Genomic DNA, 25,159 nt, shown 5'->3' on the forward strand with positions numbered 1-25,159 from the left:
ACTCACACTCCTCCCGCAGGCCTGAAAAGGTGGTGGCTGGGGGTGTGGGAGTCTCCTCTCTCCTCGTCCAGCGAAAATCCCCTCCTCCCAGCCTCTTCCGATGGTCAGAGCCGGCTGCCAATCTTCCCAGCGCCTGAGCGCAGACGCCCCTCTGTAATCTGACACTGTTTCTCAGTTAGGGGTAGTTTGAGTCTCTGGAAGGGCGGGGGGAGGATTCGAAAAGCGTGGTGAGGGGCCCAGGTGTGGCGTCTCAGTTCTTTGTCTGCCCTAGGGCCCACGAGCTGCCCGCCCCGGCGGGAGCAATCAACTGTGGGACGCAGGGAAAGAGCTCACCTCCTGGACCCTATGTTCTCCGCCACACCCTGGGCTCCTGTGGGACTCTAGAGCCCCGGGTGCTGCCCTCCACTTTTTCTGTGAGCACGCTCCTCCCCCCCGCTCGCCCACCTAGTGCACCTCAAAGCAAACCTTCCACGAGCCTCCGTCCGACCTGGGAGCCGCGCAGCAACGCTGCACGGCCTGTGCTCCGCTTCCAGGAGTCTGCGCTCCGTAGTCCCGGCGCCGCCGGCCTCGGCTCCGCGTGGGTGGGGGTGGGGGGGCGCGCTTCCACTTCGCTGTCCCGCCTCCTCCCCTGCTTGTAATCCGCGCACACCTTCAGGCAAATTCCTCCACGAGTCTCCCCGCTGTTCTGCGTGTTCTATATCTCCCTGTGTCTTTAGAGCTGCAGTTTACCGCCAGCCGCCGCCGCCGGCTTGATTCCACCGCGCGACCGCGCGTTTCCTCTCCGCTCCCTTCTTTCTTCCCCTGCTCGCCCAATTTGCGCAGCTTCAAGTAATCCTTACACGAGTCTCTTAGGAGTCTCTTAGCTGTTCTGCGTGATGAGCGAAGAGTTGTTTGATGGGTTATATGTCCCGTTTGTAATAAAATCCGGAGGAGAACTCAGAAAATGTGCCCCGCTGCCGCCATTCCTATGACGTCATCCTGTTCTAAATTTTTTAAACCTGGATGCGCGTGGCAGATCTGCCGCAGATCGCTTCTGGCATCCTAACACTCAACAAGATTATGCCCAAGTGAGATGGCAGGATCCAGTTATTAACCAGTGGCATGGGCCAGACCCAGTCCTAATTTGGGGACGAGGGCATGTTTGTGTTTATTCACAGGACAAAGGAGGTGCGCGGTGGCTGCCTGAGAGGTTGGTGCGGCTTGCTGATGAGCGTCTTCAAGATCCTGCTGGTTGCACAGATCCCTCAGGGTGAGACATACTGGGCATATGTTCCTGACCCTCCCATGCTACACCCCACTGTGTGGAACGGGCCTGAAGTCATTGGTGGGACAAATGACACTAGGCTATTAGGACATCCATTCGCTCCTGCCATCCTACAAGCTGTTGGATTCAATCATAGCGGCTTGGGCTTAGGACTCCTCATATGCTTCACAAAGACTGTCAATGTTACCGGATGTTTCCGTGTGGGCAACCAGACAAGTCACGGAGACAACCAAGGACAGAGTGTCACATTCCATCAGCCAGCAGGATGGAAAAACATCAGGGATAAAAACCCACCTCCACAACAAGCCCATGGTCCTTGCGGTGAGGAGAACAGAAAAAACAACAGATCCATCATTTGGAGACAGTATACCTCCCGGCCCCCAAGACATATTTGGAAACTAGTGGGAGCAGTGGATACAGTGACTATGAGTATGGACGAGGGACAAGGCAAGGTAGAAGGCAATACCACTGCTTGTGTCAAGGCTCCGTATGTGCTTATGATTGGTAATTCTAACATCACCCCTATTGACAGGGTCCAGTTTAATGTATCTTGTATACAGTGTAACCTAAGTAATAGCATCAATTGGTCAAATGACAAAAGTAGAGCTATAGTTCTCCACCGATCATCTTTCATTATGGTACCTGTTAACATTTCAGGTCCTTGGTACTCGGACCTCAGAGGAGAATTCCCCTCCTTTCTAGCTCTGTTCCATTTGCTACTGCCTTTTGTAATAATCTTTGTTGGTGTTCTTCTATTCATGTGTTTTACTCCGTTGCTCAGAAAGATAATACTCAAGGGCTTCATCAATCTCCAAACAAATGTTCATGAGTTGAGATTATCTGCCCAGGTTCACCGTGTCACTGACACCCGTGTATAAAGCCCCTACAATGGGTCGGCAGCCAAAGACGGGTAAGGATTTGGTAAGAATGTACATAACCTAAGACAGGAACCGTTCGCTAGAGGGATGGTCTCCTATGATGGGTAAATGGACATATCTGTACCAACCACCTAAGCCAGGCGCGCGACCCTTGTGTTAATTTTTTATATATATATATATATATATATATATATATATATATATATATATATATATATATATATATATATATATAACAAAGAAGGGGGACCTGTGGGAAACCGTGCTGAAGTGCTAGCAGGTGTTGTTTTGTGAAATGTTGAACCTTTGACTTCCTTGAGTGGTTTGTGCTCCCAGCAAGGCAAAACTTGCTACTTTGAGAACACAGAACTAGACAAGGTCAGGAAGTGTGCAGCTGGCCAAAAAACAGGCCCTTGTGTATTACCTTTATTGTAACTACTAGATTGCAGACAGTTCTGTTACTTTTTGATGCCCAGAGTATATAAGCTGCAAAAATAAACTTGGACTGAGGCATTCTACTTAGAACTGCAGCAGTCAACTTAGAACTGCAGCAGTCAACTTAGAACTGCGGCAGTCTACTTAGAATTGCCTGCCCTCCCGATCCCATCTTTGTCTCTCTTCTTTTTTCTCAATCCTCACTCCCCACTTCAGGGAGTGTTCGTCTCATCGGCAGGCACCGACAGGGGAAGACAAATTTGTTTTCCAATATTTGCATAACACTTTTTTTTGTGAATGGCCTGATAGAAAGGGCTTATAACGTGAATAATGTGACAACAACATCACCAGACAGACCGTGTAAAATCAATAACTAAATACCATAGGAAGGGAAAAGACTTTCATGAAACAGTTTTAAGTTATTGTTAATCAACAATATAAAATGTAAATCACATTTTTACACGACTTGAATTGAGGAACTACCAACGTAGCATTATTATTATTTTCCCCCAAAACAGCTCTTTTCTTAAATATTTACTTCAGCACTTTCTATCGTGTTTCCCCGAAAATAAGATGTAGCTGGACCATCAGCTCTAATGCGACCTTTGGAGCAAAAATTAATATAAGACCCGGTCTTATTTTAACATAATATAAGAACGGGTCTTATGTAATATAAAATAATATCAGACCAGGTCTTATACTAATTTTTGCTCCAAAAGACACATTAGAGATGATGGTCCAGCTATGTCTTATTTTCGGGGAAACACGGTATGTTTATTTCTAGGTGAGGAGTGTGTTCAGATGGTGGAAGTAGCTTGAAGTCCAACATGAATAAGGACAACATTTCTGCAGTCTTATTTATACTTTCCATTTATCAAATATATAGAAAGGTGAGAAAATTATACACAAAAAATGTATCAGCAAACTTTAATTCAAAGGATTTCAACTAGAAGGATTTTCTCATTACTGGCAGTTCTCACTAGACTACGTCTCGGAGAAAGCTCAGGTTCCACTGGGGACACCCATGGGATAGCACAGCTTAGGAGTCTGCATCCCTCCTTTAGCTAGGTAGCTCTACACGTCTCTGCTTTGGTTTGTTTTGTGTTAATTGGGGACTACTGAGGAACAGTTTGCTTTTCCTGGATGTCAAATTGTTCTTTTTTTCAATCTAGTTGTGGATTGTACATCTCACTGGCCAATGTGGGACTTGAACCGGTTACCTTGGTGTTATGGGCACCTCGCTCCAACCACTGAGCCAACAGGCTCCCCACCAGCAGCCCAATTCCAAGCTCAACCCATTGCTTCTCACGGGTCTATGTGGGAATCGAACTGTCAACCTTGGTGTTATGAGCACAGTGCTCCAACCACTGGGCCAACCGGCTGCCCACCATGGTTCATCTCCAAGTTCAAGCCATTGTTTTCAATCTAGCGGTGGAGGGCGCAGTTCACTGGCTCATGTGGGAATCGAACCCACAACCTTGTTGTTAAGAACTTGCACTCTAACCAACTGAGGCAACTGGCCACCCTTGGTCTCTGTTTTTATATACCGTGTTTCCCCGAAAATAAGACCTAGCTAGACAATCAGCTCTAATGCATTTTGGAACAAAAATTAATTAAGACCCGGTCTTATTTTACTATGATATAAGACCGCGTATGATATATGATATGATGTGACGTGATGTGACCGGATCTTACATTAATTTTTGTTCCAAAAGACACATTAGAGCTGATTGTCCGGCTAGGTCTTATTTTTGGGTAAACAGAGTCATTAAACAAAAAAAATTTTCTCAAAGAACGGTACTATTCTTTGATAAAAAGAATATTTTTCAGGTCTGAAAGTCACTGATTTAGTGAAAGTCCCTAATTTTGCATAAGAGGCAACCAAGACTCACAGAGATTATATAGGTCACCTGAGGTCACCAAACCAAGGAGCTGCGGGCCAGGAATGGGATAAGTCTCCCTATTGAGGCTAGCCTGCTATGCCAGCTACTACCTCATATTCCGGAAAATTCCATCAATTTCTGAGTACAACTCAAAGAATATGAATATGTAAAACTTTGTCATGTAGCTCAATAATGTTAAAGCATGAGAAACAAAATAGTAGCTTTCTAACTCAAGTATTATCTTTAAAGTCATTAATAAAAATAAAGACAGATTAATATCACAAGTCCTATTAACAGAAGTCAAACACACTCAATTTATAAAGCATAAACATTTCTAAACACAGAAAAGGGAACTTGAAGGAGAAAATCATGAGTTAAAGAAAGCAAACTCAAGTTGAGGAAATTCTTCCTTAAAATGACTTGTCTTTTCCTCAGAATCAAATTTGGCTGACCAATATAAACCAACACAGGTAATATTCATGGTGGGGGTTAAATATAGCGAAATGGGAAACACAAAACAGATTTCTCTTTACCATCTAGTGCACTTGTGTCCAACCTCACATCATCACAACTGCATCATCAGTCTTTCCAGTGTTCCCTAGTGATTTGGGAGACTTATCTCTGGATCTCGACAGAGTGGGGCTTTTCCATCTCTTATTCAGCCCTGCATGATTGGGCAACCCAACGCCTCACAAGGGAACAACGTTGGCCTTGGAATGAGGGCATTGACTTTAACATAAACAATTTTCCAATTTATGAGGAAATACTGAAAACTAAACACCTCTTTCCTACCAAAAAATAATTAAAGGAAAAATGTCCACAAGCATATTCTCTCTCATTGCTCCTGCCTTTACACTCTTTCATCTTCTGATTTCTGTGGTGAAACCACTGAGAACATTTTAATTGTGCATCATGCTTAAGAATTTACAGAAGCGTTGGCCATTCACTTTCTTTTTGTACCCAGTCCTTCCTCCAGGTTCACCTCTTTGAAGGACTTGGACTCCATTTAGCCGAAGGGCTGTCCGAAAATCCTTGGCTTTGTTCTCCTATGATTTATTAAGGGGAAGCTAAATGAAAACACAAGGTTGGAGCTCCATTTAGAACAGGCCTGTGCTATGTTTCTCTGCATTAAGAAGGCCACAGTTGTTAGATGGGTGGGGGGGAGGGGGTTGGAGATGGGGGGAAGGGTGAAGGGATTGGGGGGCGGTTGGTGACCACAGGATGGCCTCAGGGTCTTTTAAGAATTACTTTGGGGAACTTACTCAATAGTGTTTGGGGATTTTGTTGGGTGTCCAATGGACATGTGTCCTGTTTGGGAGACCACCTCAGGGATGCGGTGGATGCTTGGTCATGGCATTGTACACCAGAGACTGGACATTAATGAATGCCAACTATAATTTTATGTGTATAATGTGATGGCTCGGTGTGAGGTCGGGGTGGTGGTGGATGGGGAAAGGGGGGTTCACGTTGTGAGGGATGTAAAAATAAAATAAAACTAAAAAAAAAAAAAGGAGGCCACAAAACACCATCAAAACCACAAACCACCTTGCATTGATCAAAATGGATATTCTTTGGAATGATGTAAACATCATGTCAAGAGAGACAACCCCTTTCTATCTCCACGATATCTACAACTCATCGGGCATCTATAGCCCAAGAAAGGATCTTCTGCTCAACACACTACGATTCCTTAAAAGACCACGCATCTGTAAAAGGGAAGGAGGGTGCACTGGATGTGAAAGGGAGGCAGGATGGAGGAAAGCACAGGGACAGCCCACAGCTGCAGTTCCAGGGGGACAAGGCTGAGCCTGAAGCCCCAGCAAAGGCAGTGGCGGTGGAGGGGACGGGGTGCAGCTCCCACATCACTGCCCAGGGGAGGCTAAGCGGGGCAGCAGCAGCATCCCCCCACCCCTCAACAGATGCAGCAGTGCTGGCACCACCAGGGACCAGTAGCAGCAGCAGAAACAATTCTCCAGTCTCACGACCACACACAGTGCTACCAGTAGACATAGGGAACCAGGTAGCAGCTCAGCGGGCTCAAGAACAGGCCCCCCTCAACCACCCACTTCCCCCACCTGCTTGGTGGTGGTGACCAGAGACCCTGGAGACCTGGATACAGTTGCAACACCCATCTCCCTGGTCACCCAGGCTTGGACTCCCACCCCCACAGCTAAGCCCCCGCCCCTGGACCTCCCATACTCAAGGAGCACCTGTGGGAGAAAACAGAAACTATACTCTTGTACCATCTACTAAAAACAAAAGAAAGACCCCTAATTATATACCTGTTTAATTGTTCAAATCGAAATGTACCTACATAAGAAAGTATTCACTACTTCAAATGGGCCTGTAGAGGAACAAGCCACTCAGCAGCATGAAGAAGCAAGGTGACATGGTTAACACTGAGAGAAGATGACACTTCTCCAGAAACCAAGTCAAAGTTACGGAAGATTGTGATCTCTGTGACCGAGATTTCAAAACAGCAGTCATGCCCTCTGCTCATCACACAGGGCAGCTAAGAGACTTGTAGGAGGATGACTTGAAGGTGGGCAAACTGGGCGAGCAGGGGAAGTGGGAAGGGAGACGTGGCCCGCATCCATGGCTGCGGAGGTGCAGGTGGTCCCAGGACAGAACAGAGACCACAGGAGCCAGGAGGTGGGCTCTTTCCCTGTGTCCCACAGCTCATCTCCCTGCCCAGAGAGCAGCATATCCAGAGTTTGAGGCAGTAACCTCACCTGAGACCTCCAGCTGGGCCCTAGGTAGGACAAAGGAAGTAAGCACCATACCTGGGCCCCTCCCCCGACTCTCCCAATCCTACCCCCACCCTTCCAGAGACTCACGCTGGCCCCTGATCTGAGGAGTAGTGTCAGATTACAGAGGACCCATAGTGCTCAGGATCTGGGAGGACCCGGTTTGTAGCTACTGCGACCCAGGGAAGAAGCTGGGAAGTGTGTGACACTGCTGGGCTGAGAGAGAGAAGACTCCTCCATCCCCAGTCCCCACCTTCTCTGACCTGCCCAGGGCAGGGCAATTACAACTGTGGAGACATGCCCAGGGGTTAGCAGTAGGCAGCAGTCGCAGCTCTGGGCTTTCAGCAGCTCAGAAATCTCCCACCACACACGCACACATGCACGCACGCACACACACACGGAAGGAGTGACCTAAGACTCAGGAGACCTGGGCACAGGGCTGGTTGTGTTACTCTCAGTGCGCATATGTGCAGGCAAGAACAGAAACTGCAGTGACTTTGTAGAAACTACCATCCACACCCGATAGCCCCACTCATCTACATCTGCCGTCCCAGGGTCACTCTGGGCACCAGGTGACCGGCTCTGCCTGAACAATACACAGAGGACTCTCTGGTACAGCAGAGGACGGCCTGGAGATTACTTGGTGGGCTTAAGCCAAGACTGGCGCTGCGTTTTTTGTTTTGTTTTGTTTTTGTATCTTTGATATTTTTGCCTGTGTTGAGTGTGGGTTACTGGTTGTTTTCACACGTGAGTGTATTTGGTTTTGACTTTGTTGTTGCTGTTGTGCTTGGTGATTGGCTTTGTTCTGAAATTGCCCTACACCAGGGCCCAGCCCAAGAGTCACAAGATTCAACACCTCCTGACACCAACTCCAGACCCAACCAGAGTATTATTGGGTTTGACCTACAAGTGACACACCCAGAGGGAATTCACTACAGGCACAAGAGCCCATAGAGGCCAAGTCTAATTGGAGTGGTCAACCCTCACGCAGCAGATCATCCACCGAGGGCAGAGCTAAGTCTCACAACTAGGCGGCCTAGGATCAACCCCACCTACTGACCAGACAAAAGCAATGAAAGTTCAACTTTACACAGGACAATATACACAACACCAGGGTCACCTTTGGAGCACACGCACAGGAGAATAGGGAAGTGGTGCAAGTCAGATATAAAGGACACACACTACATAAGATAACCCAGCAAAGACCGAGAATCCTAGGGGATCTACCTAATACATCGAAGCAAACACGGAGAGTCAACCAGAATGGGGAAACAAAGAAACATGTCCCAAATAAAAGAACAGAAGAAACCTCCAGAATTGGAACCAAATGAAATAGAAGTAACCAACCTATCAGAGACAGAGTTCAGAACACTGAGGATAAGAATGTTTAAAGAGCTTAGTGACGACATAAAGAAGGATAGAGAAATCATAATGAACAACCAGTTAGAACTAAAGAATACAGCAAGTGAAATAAAGCACACGCTTGAAGGAATTACCAGTGGGTTAGATGAGTCAGAGAATCGAATCAGCGACTCAGAAGACAAGTTAACAGTGAACACACAAGCGGAACAAAAATAAATCCACGCCTATATGGCCATTTAATCTACGACAATGGAAGCAAGAATTTACAGTGAGGTAAAGACAGTCTTTTCAATAAATGGTGCTGGGAAACCTGGACAGACACATGCAAAAAGATGAAGCTGGACCACCTCCTTACACCATATACAAGAATAAATTGAAAATGGGTCAAAAACTTAAATGTAACATCTGATACCATAAAACTCCTAGAAGACAATATAGGAAGCAACTTTACATATATGACCCGGAGTAAGATTTTTACTGATACATCATCCCCTTGGGCTAGGGAAGTAACAGAAAAAATAAACATATGGGATTACATCAAACTAAACATTTTTTTCACAGTAAAGGAAATCATCATTACAACAAAAAAGGGTCCTACTGAATGGGAGAAGATATCTGCCATTGATATATCCAAACTTTATTAAAAAACTCACTCAACTCAGCTCCGAAAAAACAATCAACCCAATTAAAAAATGGGCAGAGGACATGAAGAGACATTTTTCTAAAGAGGACATACAGATGGCAAACAGACATATGAAGAAATGCTCAACCTCACTAACCATCAGAGAAATGCAAATAAAAACCACATTGAGATACCACCTCACCCCAGTCAAAATGGTTATCATCAATAGATCAACAAACAACAAGCGCTGGTGAGGATGTGGAGAAAAGGGAACCCTTGTGCACTGTTGGTGGGACTGCAGATTGCTGCAGCCACTATGGAAAACAGTATGGAGGTATCTCAAAAATCTGAGAATGGAACTACCTTATGACCCAGCAATTCCACTCCTAGGCATCGATCCGGAGAAATCCAAAACTCTAATTCAAAAAAATGTATGCACCCCTATGTTTATTGCAGCTCTATACACAATAGCCAAGATATGGAAACAATCAAAATGCCCATCGGTAGAGGACTGGATTAAGAAACTGTGGTACATTTATACAATGGAGTATTACGCAGCCATAAAGAAGAAGGAAATCTTACCATTTGCAACAATATGGATGGACCTAGAGGACATTATGTTAAGTGAAATAAGTCAGACAGAGAAAGACAAATACCTTATGATCTCACTTATATGTGGAATCTAAAGAAAACAATAAATGAGTGAACTAATCAGAAACAGTCTCAGAGACACAGAGGAAAAACTGAAGGTTGCTAGATGGGAGGGGGGTGGGGATAAGGGGGAAGGTGAGGGGATTACAAAGCACAATCGATAACCCCAAGATTGCCATGGGGATACGAAAGTCAATTTGGTGAATGTAATCAATAATGTAAAGATTTTGTAGGGTATCTGATTACACTTGTCTCTTAGGGAGAGCACCTCAGAGATGATGTAGATGCCTGACAACTGCACTGTACACCTGAAGCTGAAGCTGAACAATAATGAATGTTAATGTTAACTACAATTGTTATACACACACACACATATATATGTATGTATATATATGTTTACAAGAAGTAGAGTACAGCCTGAGGGATAGAGGCAGTGGAAATGTAATGGCTGTATGTGATGTCAGAGGGGTCGTTGATGAGGGGAGAGGGGTCATCATTATGTGAGGCATACAAATTATAAATGTGTAACTATTACATTGTTTTGTACACCTGAAACTAATAATAAAAAAGAGTTAAAAATAGTAATACTCATTCACTGAAAAAGAAGAAGACACCCAGAACTAGTTTCTGCACAGTAAAACAAACAAACAAACAAAAATAGCACTTCTTGATGACTTTCAGGCACATATATAACACCTGTCAATCAGCAATCTGGCCCTCAGCTTAAAATAACCCAGTTCAACACAGTCGAGTGGTGGCCAAAGAGAAACAGGGCTGAGCTATTTTCAGCTGTAGCCCCAGCAAGAAGCTGAGTATATTATATACTATATTATATAAAATACTATATGTCAATAGTCAAAAGACATACAGTATTTACTTCTAGGGCCAAAGATTAGCACGAACCAGGGAAAGCTTGTTCACCTGAAACTAACGACATACATTATACTTCACTTAATTTTTCAAATACAAAGGAGATAACAGACTCTCTGCCACATATTATATACTCCCCCATGAAAGAATTATTATTTCATTATCCTTTTTATGCCTACTGCTGCCTAGAGAAAAAAAATCAAACTCACTTAAAGCCCTCCTCAATTTGACCTCCACTAACCGTTTTAAACTAATTTTCTATATTGTATGCTGCATATAAATTAGACCAATTGTTCCGAGCAGATGATTTGTGCTTTCCTTCCTGTATTCTCCACGTTGCTTAAATGTAATAAACATTTTGGAGGGTAAAACAAAACAAAGTAACAGCATGAAGAATGTCACTGAGATATAACAACACTCACAAGGCAGTTCAATGAGTTCAGGAGTAAAATTAATGACCCGGAGGAGAACTTTATCAAAGAGATGGAAACTATGAAACAGAACCGAACAGAACTCCTGCTGGTCAAGAACTCAAGAATGAGTATTTTTAACAACCACGTCACACGAAGAAAACGAGTTGTGATTTAAAGACTCCCTAGCACTGCCACCTTACTCATCAATTACCCAAATGCTGTCAAGACATATAGACATAAGTGAACTTCATTTTAAAAATTCAATTATTTGCTTAATGTCCCTATTTAGAATATGTACAACTGTGAAGCAACTCATTTTAAAACACTGAAATAGATAGTGCTATGAATAAAATAAAAATTAAGGATATACTCTCTTGTTAGAAGATAACATTAACCATAAAAACAGAGACTAATCTTTCTGCAGTATTATAAGTTTGCCGAATTAATAAAAAGGATTATATCTGTTTCATTTAATAATAAACATCCATTTGTGGTTAGGTGTTTGGCCAGCCATCATTCACTTACACTTAGGGGAAGAAAAACTGGGATGCACAAAACTTTAAAATTTTTATGAATCATCTCCAACTAAAACCAATTAAGAAGCCAAAGCATCTCAAAGCATACCATTGGTTATTAGGCAATGATATTTAACATCTGTAATAAAATTTAAAGGCAAATTTCCAAGCATTTTAAATGTATCACTTTTGTTACATTTATTAAATAATAATAAATAACTCAACACATGAGAGCTCTAGGGACTTAAAAAAAGACTGTAAAATTTCTATCTCCTTTCTATGCATATTAGCACACATATTATGCCTTTTACTTCGTGTGCATTAGTCAATGAAACAACTCAAAATTTCATCAACGACAAACAAAGAAACAAAAACTCATAGACACAGACAACACTTAGTGGGTGAGGGGGGAGAGAGAGAGGTAGAAGAGGGAAAAGGGGGTCAAATACATGGCGATGGAAGGAGAACTGACTCGGGATGGTGAACACACAGTGAAATATATACAAGATGTATTATGGAAATGTACACTTGAAACCCATATGATTTCACTAACCAATATCACCCCAATGAATATATAAGACAAAAAAAAACAATATTATATCAAAGAAATAAAAAAGAAAGAAATCTGAAACGCAAGGGAAAGAAGCTAATATAACTAACCTTGGGACAGTAATACCCCATGATGTCATTTGAAGCCCGTGCGGTTGACTTAGGAATCACCAAATTTTCTCTTGGAGCAGGATTTCCACTGAGGAGTAACTCAGTATTCAAACTCCCAACACATGGTGGCTCAAGGACTCCCCTCCTAAGAGCAGTGCTGAGAAACTCCTTGGGCTGTTCCTTTGCCTGAAGATCGGTTCTAGCCTCTGCCAGTCTTTCATTAGCACTGTGAAGATTGTAAGACACAAAGCTTTGAATGTTATTTTTCCTGAATGACTTGCATTTTTTTCAAGCTGCCATAATAAATAGTAAAAGGAATTTCCCATTAAACAGCATTTTAACATTGAAAATGCGTCAGGGCAGACCTACCATGCACAAGGATAGGTTTCAAATTACCCTAAAGAAGCACATATGTTTCTATGGGGATGCCAGACTAAGAAGAAATTCAAAGTAGGGAGGGGAGGAAACGGGCTATCAGTGACATCCACGGCTTCACAGATAATACTTGCTGCCTTCTGCAATGGCTGAACCAATAATATTCTTGAGGATTGCCATGAGACATACATAGCAAACGAGTTTAGAATTTTTTAAAAATCCCACCAAGATATTTTCAAGCCTTTGCAGTCACCGCCCTTGGGTAACGCCCTCATTACCATGAGGACTGAGGTGTCATGGAGAACAACAGCCTCTGGGGGAGAAGGAGGGAGCCTGGTGGGTGACCCTACTGAACTGAAACCGCTCAGCAGGCCTGTAGCTTATAATATAACACTGTGGCCAAGGCGCTGGGCGTGGGCTCTGCGCTTCCTGTCTTCCACACACCCCCTCAGGCTCACCACCTTATCTTTTTAGCCACTTCTTGGGTTATACTACCCTCACCCCTACGTTGTTAATCCTCTGCTATATTTCACATGTATGCCTTTGTGGACATCAGAAAGACTAGAAAGAAGAGCTTGTCTGAAAGCGACCTCTAGAGATAATAACACAGAGCACAATGGAGACAGTACATGTACCAAGTGCCAGAACATGCGGAGTACTTAACCCTTTGGGTTTAAGTTGTTATCTTATAATAAATAGTTACCTCACTAAAAACTATTTAGGGGAATTCTGACAAGAAATTTTATAATAAATAGCGTTGTCTAAATCATAAAGCTTCAAAAACACTTTGCTTAAAGACTGGTAGATCAGATTAACTCTATGAAAACCGCGAGAAGGAAAAATACAATCATGTAAAACCAAAAATGGAGAGAGATGCAAATGTCCTGAACTAACTAACATTTTAAAAGTAATTTATTCACTAACATCATTTTCCAAAATTATACTATTTAGTAAGCTTTCATTTCCTATCAATCTCGGGAATCTGCCTGGATAAAAATTGTACTTTAGAGGCAAATTAATGAGCTCGATTGATTTTCTCTGAATTTGTTTGGACTTACTTGTTTAGTTTGTTTTCCAATAATGTGATAAGTTTTAATTCCTCTAGGTAGAGGTGTTTACATTCTTCCAATTCTATTTTACGAGAAGTTTCCACTTTGGAGAGTTCAGATTCCAGACGTTTAATTCTGAGTTCCATGTCACTTAGGGAAGCGCCATCATGGTCATTTAATGGGTGTACGTTTTTTTGAGATGCTGCTTGTTCCTAAAGCCAACAGAAAGGATACATTTTAAAAATAATTATAAACTGAATAATTACAGTCTATTTGTATTCTTTAGTTTTAAGTCAATGATTTGGACGGCAATTTAAATGTAAAAAAAGCTGAAGTTTAAAATATTTATCATCAATACACAATGAAATAAATCTGAATCAGGAAAATATTTTGAATCATCTCATCTAACTATTCCAATAAGAGAATCAATTTTAAATTTTAAAAATTGAACAATATGACTTAATAATCTAAGAATATGGTGCATTTTATTTTCTTTATTTCCTAATAGTCTCGTTTTATATCAATTGGTCTTAAAAATCAAAAGATTTTTCAGAAAGAACAAATCTCAAACATCAACTGAGTGACAATAATGATGGGAACTGAAATATTAAAAAGGAGAAGCAAATACCACCTTTGTTCCAGAAATCTAAAAAAAATAAAATAAAAACAACTGCCATTAAGGGGAGTAGAAGAATCACATACACTATGCATATGGAAAACGTAATTTGCAGCAAAATGAATTAAGGCGTGTTAAAAATTAATGAATTAACCTGTAAAAATAGATTTAAAAATTTTTTTCTACTACATCCTGTCTTGCTCAGTCTTCAATATCCCAGAATTTACTGTGTTCTGCTTCACTCTTTTCTACCACATTTGTGACTATATGAATTTTGAGGTTTAATAATTTTTATCTCCACTCTTTTTATTCTCACTTTTTCACATGACTTTTATACTCCTTTCATAGATAATAACTCTTGTTTAAGATTGATTTTCTTCAATAAGCTATAGATACCTTTTTATAAAAAAACTTTTTAAAACAAATTTTTTTTTTTATAACTGGGGAACACTGTTTTTTCCAGGACCCATCAGCTCCCTGTCAAGTAACAGTTTCCAATCTAGTTGTGGGATGCGCAGCTCAGCTCCAAGTCAAATTGTTCTCTTCAATCTACTAGTTATGGAGGGTACAGCTCACTGACCCATGCGGGAATCGAACCGGCAACCTTGGCGTTATGAGCACTGAGCTCTAACCACTGTACCAACTGGCCGGCCGCCCACTGGGGGCTCAGCTCCAAGCTCCAGCCATTGTTTTCAACCTAGTTGTGGAGGGTGTAGAAAACTGGTCCATGTGGGAATCGAACCATCGACCTTCGTTACCGAGGATTGTAACCAGCACGATGCTCTAACCATGGAGCCAACTGGCCACCCCACAGATGGAGACATTCTGAAGATGCAGTTTCCAGTTTTGCTTTGAGAGCATCATTCTGAATGAGTAAGATAGTATGATTTGGTTACGAAGGAAGTTGACTGAGAATAGTCTAACCCCAAACCAGTATCAACTTGTGAAATAAACTCAGTTGCCATAAAATGTCATCCATACTATAGTAGATCCTTGGAATGTGGAAACTTGAATTACTCAGAATGGAGAACAAAGAGAAAAGCACCAGGAGACTCAAAAATGTATCCTTTATTGTCATCAACGTTGCCACACAACATCTGTACTTGATTTTCTACGATTTCCTGAATGATTGGTTCATGTTTTTCTTCTATAAAATCACTGTAAGTCACCTCTGAGTTGATAGTCTCTCACCTGTTCCCCATTTTAACTGTCCATAATTTCTTACGAAGTTGTAGGGAGTTACGAGTAACTCATCTTGAGATAGTTAGGTCTCCGTCAGCTACAAATGTTTCATGGTAATTTGAATTGCTTTCAAGAAGAAATGATTCCCAAGGTTAAGGAGAAATCACATCTCACACTGTGATGTTTAGTGAGATGATCGCTACATTTTTTTCAACAACAAAAAAGTGTCTTAATTTGATAATGCTATCTTGTAATCCTCTCTTTCCACAATATACAAGAACATCCTAAACAGCAATAATAACAACAACAAATCTGCTGAAATTTCAGTGATACTGAGTTGGGTAGAACTACTTTCCTGTAGATACAATGCTTATTTTGTAAGATGAGGTGATTGGATAGATGTAGTGTTTTTAAAACATGGCTACAAATTCTTGACATTTCTCCATGAAATTCCCTCCCTTTTAATATGTGCTGGCCTTAGGAAGTAACTGGATTCTAGTGCATGGAATAGGGCAGAACTGCTGTGAGAATGCGATGCCTGCGGCATAAAATGTGATATAGGTTCCATCTGACTTTCTCTCGGGAAGCTCGCCCTGAGAACCCAGCCACCATGTTGTGCAGATGAAGAAGCCCAGGACACACAGTGAGGCCTCCTACAGATGTTCGCGCTGAGACGGCCCCAGTGGGCGTCCCGGCCAAAACCCCGCTTCAACTGCTACACGTGTGTGTAACAGCCTTTAGATGATTCTCATTCGCAGCTTCATGGCAACGCAGCTGATGCCAAGTGGAACAGAAATGAGCTAGTCTGACTGAGCTTCACTCAACTGCATTACTGGTGAACAAAACAGATGCTGTTTTGAGCCACTAGCTTTTGAGTTGGTTTCTTGAGCAGCAATGAACAACTGGCATTGATACTGATATTCAAAATGGTGTGAGCCACAAAGAAAAGCAATCTAAAACCTGTAGGAGTGCCTTTCCACCAGGAGGTAGGTGGAACCCGAAAGGATGTGGAGAAGAATGAGAACGACACCCACAAGAGCCTCCAAGAGACGGTTATTGGGGGCTTGCGGGCCCCTAAAGAGGCTGGCCACAAAGACTTCTCAGCTAGTGAAGAAAATGAGTCTGAAATGCGGATGAAAGGGGACTTTTGCTGTGAAGTAACCAAGTAAAATCCATGAGATACATGAGCTAACGAAAGACTGTGAACTGTAAAGGAACCAGGACTTATTGTGTTCAAATGTGTTTCCCATTACAGCCTCTCCCACATGCCCTGTTGTAAAATCATGCTAAAATAAAGAAATGGCTTCTGAGTGAAGATCAAATTCGCTGTGCTCCCAGGAAGACATGATCTACGGATGAGGACAAGACTGTAAAGCCTTCCTCAAGACTTCCAAAGAGTTAAGGTGGGGCCTTAAATTCCTGGAAGGCTCTTAAGAGGAAAAGAATTTTATAGGCATGGTCCTACAACAGCTACAGGAAGCCCAAGAGCTTATCTCAAAACGATGTATGACGGTGTCTTTTCTAATGGCACGAACCCCAAGAAACTCTCACGCAACTCCAAGTTTTTAGGATAGTCAAGTAGCAAAAAACCACCTTGTTACCTTGGACTAATAAAAACCAAGAGAGTGAAAAATAGAGGAGGCCTGTGGGTCTTAGACATTTGGGTGGAGGAATGACGCTGAGGGAAGAGCTGCAAGCACAGGTCATTTCTTATGAAAAGGACAGAACAAAGAGCTCACAGGGGACAGCCAAGGGCCATGGAGAAGCATTGGCATGATTAGGACTAAGTCCTAATCAAAGAACGGACAGCACACATCAGGCTGTATTTCAGAATTGCTATGGACTAACGTGCCTTCCACTTTCTATTTCTGCAGGGGAAACTTCAGCAGTCGAGCAGAATGTTGGGTGTGTGGGTGGTAGATAACTTGTCTCTTCCTTTCTCATGTTTTCATATTGAAAGGAATTGTCCTCAAGGAGCTTTATCCTAGAAACCAAAACCCAGGCCCTTCACCCCCATTTGCACCAGACTAAGATGGTGAAATCTTAGATTCGAACCTGAGCCTGATGCCATTAAATTGAGACCTGTGGCGAGTATTGTGTAGGGATGAGTGTATTTTCCATGTGGGGGGAATGTAAAGAATTGTGGCCAGTGGACAGATCAAGGTGGTTTTTAAATGTGTCCGTAAATTTTGAAATATTCATTGCATAAAACCACTAGAATATGGGTCAACATTAGTGACTGGCTCCTAATGAACAGAATATGTTGAAAGACATTCCCTGTGAATTCCAAGACTCCTTCACAAAGGACAACACAACTCCTGTTGGTTATGTCTCTGAGGATCTGAACCTTGGAATCCAGCCCCGTGTTGTGGGGAGGCTCGGGCCACAATGCGAGCTGGGTGTTCAGGTGTAGGTCTTCCTGCTGTCTGCCCCAAACAAATCTTTTACTTGTTTCTGATTGATTAATTACTTCCTAATTTTTAACAGCTGTACTCTTGAAATGTTTTCTTTGGATGGGTGAAATATTTATTCCATTAATTATATATGAAGCTAAAGGTACAACTATGCATCTCAATGTGTTTCTGAGAATGTGGGATCTATGCCAAGAACAAGACTGGCACCAGTGTTTCAGAAAAGAACCGGGTCAAACAGAATCTACTTTTCAATTGCAAGATGATGGATTAGAGAGATTTCTAAAGAGGAAAGCAGATGGTCCAAGTTTCATCTTCTCCTTCCTAGACAGTGAAATCTATGGAAGAGGCTATGGATTAGGAGATAGACAAAATGAAGAAAGTTGTCCACCAAGTATCAGATACTATTACCGACATTTGATGGAAATGGGAGTGAAAGGGAGGCACTGGGTTAAAGATTAATGTTTTGAATGAAGAAAACAAAAGGAATGAGTCGACTTTGTAAGCCTAATATCCCATCATGTCATAAGGTCACCAAGGTCTGCGGGCCACAGGCTCCATCCAGAAGCAAAACATCTCCATAGAAGTGGAATTAAAGATATTCACCTACATTGACATTTTATTATTCCATAAGGCATCTGGTAATATGCAAGATGACTGGGGAAGCGTTCTCATAACATTTGATTTGGTAATGGCGTAAGGACAGATCTATAGACCAATAAATTGGAAAAGATGATCCAAAAATTAACCCTCATATATATAGTCAAGTGATTTTTGACAAGGGTGCCGAAAAATCCAGTTGGGCATGAACAGTCTTTTGAACTAACGATACTGGTTCTACTGGATATCCACATGCAAAAGAAAAATTAAACCTCTACATCATACCATATATAAAATTATTTCAAAAGGTAAAAACCAAAACTATAAAAGCTTTGAAGAAGCTTCATGTCTTCATGACTGGAGTTGGCAATTGTGTCTTAGATATGACAGTACCAAACAAAAGTAGATAACTGGACTTCATTAAAATAAAAAAAAAAACTCTATGCTTTAAAGGACACCATTGAAAAACTGAAAAGGCAAGCTAATGAGAGGGAGAAATATTTGAAAATCCTATATCTGATAATCGATTTGTATCTAGGATATATAAAGAATTCTTACAATTCAACAAGAAAAAGACGAATCAATTTTAATGGGCAATGGAATTGAATCATCAGTTCTTCAAAGAAGTTATACAAATGGACAATAAGCAAGTGAAAAGATAGCTCAGCATCATTAGTCATCAGAAAATACATCAAAACCACAATATGGAGCAGAGAGTTCACTAGTGGTTCCCTAGGGCTAGGAAGAGTGGGAAGGGCAGACTGGCACACGGTGAAGGCTAACAGTACACAGATAGTTTCCAGGGTGATGAAAATGTTGTAAAACTGATTGTGATGATGACTGCATAAAGCTTTGAATACACTAAAAGCCACTGCACTGCATACTTTAAATGAGTGAACTGCATGCTATGTTCATTACATCTCCTTGAAGCTGGGAAGGAAGGAAGGAAGGAAGGAAGGAAGGGAGGGAGGGAGGGAGGGAGGGAGGGAGGGAGGGAGGGAGGGAGGGAGGGAGGGAGGGAGGGAGGGAGGGAGGGAGGGAGGGAGGGAGGGAGGGAGGGAGGGAGGAAGGAAGGAAGGAAGGAAGGAAGGAAGGAAGGAAGGAAGGAAGGAAGGAAGGAAGGAAGGAAGGAAGGAAGGAAGGGCAGTGCTGGCACCACCAGAGACCAGTAGCAGCAGCAGAAATACTTCTCCAGCCTCCACCCACAGCACAGTGCTACCAGGGCCACGGGGAACCAGGTGGGCTCAGTGGACTCAAGACAGGCTCTCCCTGACCACCCCCTTCTCCTGTTCCCTCCCACGGTGCTGGTGCCCAGACTCCCTGGTGATCTGGATACAGCGGCAACACCCATCACCCTGGTCACCCAGGCCAGCACTCCCACACTCACAGCTAAGCCCCCACACCTGGACCCCCCAGGCTCAAGTAGCACCAGTGAGAGACAACAGAAACTGTGCTATTGCATCAGCTACTGAAAAACAAAACAGAGACGTCTAATTATCTAGCTGCTGAATTGCTCGAATCAAAATGTACGTAAATAAGAAAGTGTTCACTACTTCAAATGAGCCTGCAGAAGAACAAGCTATCCAGCAGCATGAACAACCAAGGTGACATGGTAACACTGAGAGAAGATGACACTTCTCCAGAAACCAAGTCAAAGTCATGAAGATTGTGATCTCTGTGACCGAGATTTCAAAACAGCAGTCATGAAGAATCTCAATGAGATACAAGAAAACTCACAAGGCAGTTCAACGAATTCAGGAGTAAAATTAACGAACAGAAGGAGTACTTTATCTAAGATATGAAAACTATAAAAAAGGTCCAAACAGAAATCCTGGAGCTGAATGAAGAACTTAAGAAATGAGATTAAAAATGGACATTTTAATAACAATATTACACAAAGAAAACAAGTTGCTATTAAAGATGCCATATCATTGCCACCTCAGTCATCAATTATTCAAGTGATGCCAAAATGTACAGATATTGGAGTATTACGCAGCCATAAAGAAAAAAGAAATCTTACCATTTGCAACAACATGGATGGATCTAGAGAACATTATGTTAAGCGAAATAAGTCAGAAAGAGAAAGACAAGTACCATATGATCTCACTTATATGCGGAATGTAAAGAAAAGAATCAGTGAATGAACTAATCAGAAACAGTTCTGGGGACAAAGAGGAAAAAGCTGAGGGTTGTTAGATGGGGGGGGGATAAGGGGGACGGTGAGGGGATTAGAAAACAGTCGGTAACCACAAAATGGCCTCAGGGTTTTTGAAAAATAATTTCGGGAACGTAATCAATAATGTTGTAAAGATTTTGTAGGGTATCTGATGGACACAGGTCCCATCTGGGAGACCACCTCAGGGAAGATGTAGATGCTTGATCAATGTACTACTGTACGCCCAAAGCTGAACAATAATGAATGCCAACTATAATTTTATATATATAATGTGAAGGCTCGGTGCAAGGTCGGAGGGATAGTGGAAGGGGAAATGGGGGAGGAGGGGTTCACAGTGTGAGGGCAATAAATGATGAACGTCTAAGTATTACCTTGTCTTGTGCACCTGAAACTAATTAAAAAAAATTCTAGAGCTACAACTTCTATTTCTTTTTAATCTCCTTAAATCTCCATTTAAAAAAAAAGATGTACAGATATAAGTGAACTTCATTTTAAAAATTCAAATATTTGCTCAATTTACCTCTTTAGAAAATGTACTGTTGCTTAGCAAGATATTTTATTTTATTATTACTTTTTAAGCAAAACATTTTAACTCATCAAAATAAAAAATGCTATAAGTAAAATAGAAATTAAGGATGTACTATTATGTACAAAGAGAACAACTTTTAACTTAGAAAGAACAAATTAATCTTTTCAGTGTTACAAGTTTGCAGAATTCATAACAAGGATTTACCTCGGTTTCATGGAAATAAGAAACATCAACATATAGTTAGTGAATGTCAATCATTCACTTACGCTTAGGGGTGGCAAAACTGGGCTGTAGGAAAACTAAAATTGTTATAAACCATCGCCAAATTAAAACCAATGCAGAAGTAAGCCAAAGCATCTCAAAGCATACCATTCGTTGTTAGGCAATACCATTTCATTTGTAAAATCTAATTGAAAAGCAGCTTTTCCAGAAATTTAAAATGTGTCAGTTAATTACATTTATTGAATACAGTTAATGACAGGTAGCTCTTAAAACATGGGAGATGCAGGGACTTACAAAAGATTGTAAAATTTCTGTCTCCTTCCTACATTAACACACATAATTATGCCTTTCACATTGTGTGCATTAGTCAATGAAACAACTGAGAATCTCACCAAGTTAAGAACAAGAATTATATCGGACATCTGAAACCCAAAGGAAAGAAGATAATATAACTAACCTTCATGAAGTAGGTGAACGTGTCATTATTATTAGAAGTCTGTGGGGTTGACCTAGGAATCACCGACTGTTCTCTTGGAGCGAGATTTCCTCGAGGTAGGAACCCATCACTTATCCTTCCAATACAAGGTGGCAGCAGGACAGGCCTCCCAGGAGCGCGGCTGAGTAAAGTGTTCCGTGGTGTCTTCATGAGAAGCTGGGCTCTCATCTCTGCCAGCGTGTCATTAGCACTGTGAAGATTGTAAGAACAAAGGCTTAGTATTTTATTTTTCCTGAATGACTTGCATTTTTTTCAAGTTGCCATAATAAATAGTAAAAGAAATTTCCCATTAAACAGCATTTTTTTTTAATTTTTTTTTATTTTTATTTTTTTTTTGGTTTTTGAGAGCCCACTGGCCCATGTGGGAATCGAACCGGCAGCCTTCGGAGTTAGGAGCATAGAGCTCTAACCACCTGCACCACCCGGCCGGCCCCCATTAAACAGCATTTTAACATTGAAAATGCGTCAGGGCAGACCTACCATGCACAAGGATAGGTTTCAAATTATCCTAAACAAGCACATATGTTTCTATGGGGATGCCAGACTAAGAAGAAATTCAAAGTAGGGAGGGGAGGAAAAGGGCTATCAGTGACATCCACGGCTTCACAGATAATACTTGCTGCCTTCTGCAATGGCTGAACCAATAAGATTCTTGAGGATTGCCATGAGACATACGTAGCAAACGAGTTTAGAATTTTTTAGAAATCCCGGGGGAGATAAAAAAAAATGGCGGCGTGAGGTGAGCCTCTGTAACGCTCCCCTGGAATTTACAACGAATCTGACAACAATAACTCCACAAAGGACTCCTTGCACAGCAGACAGGCAAGACGAAGAGGCCGACTACTGAATTCACCTCCAGGTGGGTGAATCGCGCGAGCGGGGGAGGAGGGAGAGGAGAAGTGCGGAGACGAGCCGCGCGGGCGCAGGACGCAGACCTGGCTCAGTGCTCGGAGCTCGCTGCATCCCGGAACCACCGCAGCTGCGGGAGAGGGAAGGACTCGGACTGCTAGGGCTCCGCTTACGGCCCACAGGGCTGAGGGGGCAGCATACAAAACCGCTGAACCCAACGCTCGCTCACGGCAGACCTCGGAGCAAAGACTGAGGGAAGAGGGCTGAAATCGGTGGTTTAAGCCCTCACTGCCGAGCGGAGAACGGAAGCCTTAGGCACGGAGACTAGCCGCCCCCTCCTTACCCTCCCAGAGCTCGCCCCGCCCCCACCAGCCCGGTGCTAGAAGCGATAAAGTAGCAGTGTCGGATCAAAGGACAGAATATTTGCTGCTCTGAGAACTGTAGACCGCAGACACAGATTCGCAGCTCAACTAGTTCTGGCAAAGGGGAGGGAGCTGTGGAAGCAGGACTGGCTGTGGTGGTGGTCGCCGCCATTGCTCTGGGCCACCTCTCACAACTCACTCCGCCCCTGGCCCCACCTATCTGGGCGGATCCCTGCGGGAGTAAACAGAACTGCTGAAACAAACGGGCTCTGAATCTGGTGCACAAAGAGCTTTGGAACTCCAAAAGCTCTTCGCATACCTATCAACCTGTTGCAGAAGACACTCCTGTAGATGTCTAGGAAGAGAAATAGTAAATCAGTGATTGCCATGAATAACCAAGGCAACAAGATAGCACAGAAAGAAAATGAAAAGTCTCCAGAAAAGGAACTTAGAGATACGGACCTTTGTGATTTAAATGACAGAGAATTCAAGATCGCAATTCTGAAAAAACTGAACGAGATGCAAGAAAACACAGAAAGGCAGTTTAATGAACTCAGAAACACAATCAAAGAACACCATGAACATTTTACAAAAGAGATTGAAATCTTGAAAAAGAACCAAATAGAATTTCTGGAGATTAAGAACTCAATAGAAGAAATTAACAATAAAATATCCAGCTTAGGTAGTAGAGTTGACCAGATGGAGGAAAGAATCAGTGACATCGAAGATAGGAACCTGGAATTTACACAGAGGGAAGAAGAAAGAGACTTGAGACTTAAAAGAAATGAAAGAACTCTACAAGAACTTTCTGACTCCATCAGAAAGAGCAATATAAGAATAATGGGCATACCAGAAGGAGAAGAAAGAGGGAAGGGAACAGAGAATATATTCAAACAAATCGTCGATGAGAACTTCCCAAAGTTGTGGACAGAACTGGATCCTCGAATCCAAGAAGCAAATAGAACACCCAATTACCTCAATCCCAACAGGCCTTCACCAAGGCACATTGTATTGAAGCTGTCTAAAATCAATGACAAAGAAAGAATCCTCAAGGCAGCCAGGGAAAAGAAGACGGTAACTTACAAAGGAAAGCCCATTAGATTATCATCAGATTTTTCAGCAGAAACTCTACAAGCTAGGAGGGAATGGAACCAAATATTCAAACTATTGAAAGAGAGAAATCATGAGCCAAGAATAATATATCCAGCAAAGATCTCTTTTAGATATGAAGGAGGAATAAAGACCTTTCCAGACATCCAGAAGCTGAGGGAATTTTCTAATACACAACCTGCACTACAAGAAATACTAAAGGAGGCTATTAGACCACCATCAACAGGGACAACTTGTGGCAACCGAAACATAAAAAGGGGGAGCGTAAAGGCCTGAACTGGAATATGGGAATAGAGAAAGTAAGCGTACTGAAGAAACTGGAATACTCTAAATATCAAACTTTCTTTTACATAAACTCAAGGGTAACCACTCAAAAAACATCCAATCTGAAATATATACTGTAATAAAAGAAGAAACAGAGGGAAACATCATAGAATACCACCACACAGAAATAACAGACAACAACAAAAAGGCAAAGAAACAATGGAGACACAGCCTTACCAGAAAACTAAAGACAGAATGACACGAAATCCTCACATATCAATAATCACCCTAAATGTAAATGGACTGAACTCACCAATAAAGAGACACAGAGTAGCAGATTGGATCAAAAAACTAAACCCAACCATATGCTGCCTACAAGAGACACATCTCAGCTACAAGGACAAGCATAGACTCAAAGTGAAAGGGTGGAAATTGACACGCCAAGCAAATGGTACCCAGAGAAAATCAGGTGTAGCCATAATGATTTCCGATGAAACAGACTTCAGGGTGAAAAAGATAACAAGAGACAAAGATGGACATTTCATAATGGTAAAGGGGACTATACAACAAGAAGACATAACAGTCATCAATATTTATGCCCCCAATCAGGGAGCACCG

General features: G+C 42.1%; 1 protein-coding gene across 1 annotated transcript in view; it reads right to left on the reverse strand.

Annotated features, from left to right (window-relative positions):
* Positions 1-22,027, reverse strand: part of LOC308495711 (uncharacterized protein) — a 67,103-nt gene extending 45,076 nt beyond the window's left edge. Inside the window, exons 1-3 of the mRNA XM_081080700.1 lie at positions 21,918-22,027; positions 13,734-13,936; positions 12,301-12,526 (exon numbers count right to left, since the gene is read on the reverse strand). Of these exons, the coding sequence (XP_080936826.1) occupies positions 12,301-12,526; positions 13,734-13,936; positions 21,918-21,923 (435 nt within the window). The 5' untranslated portion in view covers positions 21,924-22,027. The remainder of the gene's footprint in view (positions 1-12,300; positions 12,527-13,733; positions 13,937-21,917) is intronic.
* Between the last annotated feature and the right edge of the window lie 3,132 nt (positions 22,028-25,159).

Source organism: Rhinolophus hipposideros (genome assembly GCF_964194185.1).
Source record: "Rhinolophus hipposideros genome assembly, contig: HAP1_SCAFFOLD_156, whole genome shotgun sequence".
In the NCBI taxonomy this organism is placed as follows: domain Eukaryota; kingdom Metazoa; phylum Chordata; class Mammalia; order Chiroptera; family Rhinolophidae; genus Rhinolophus; species Rhinolophus hipposideros.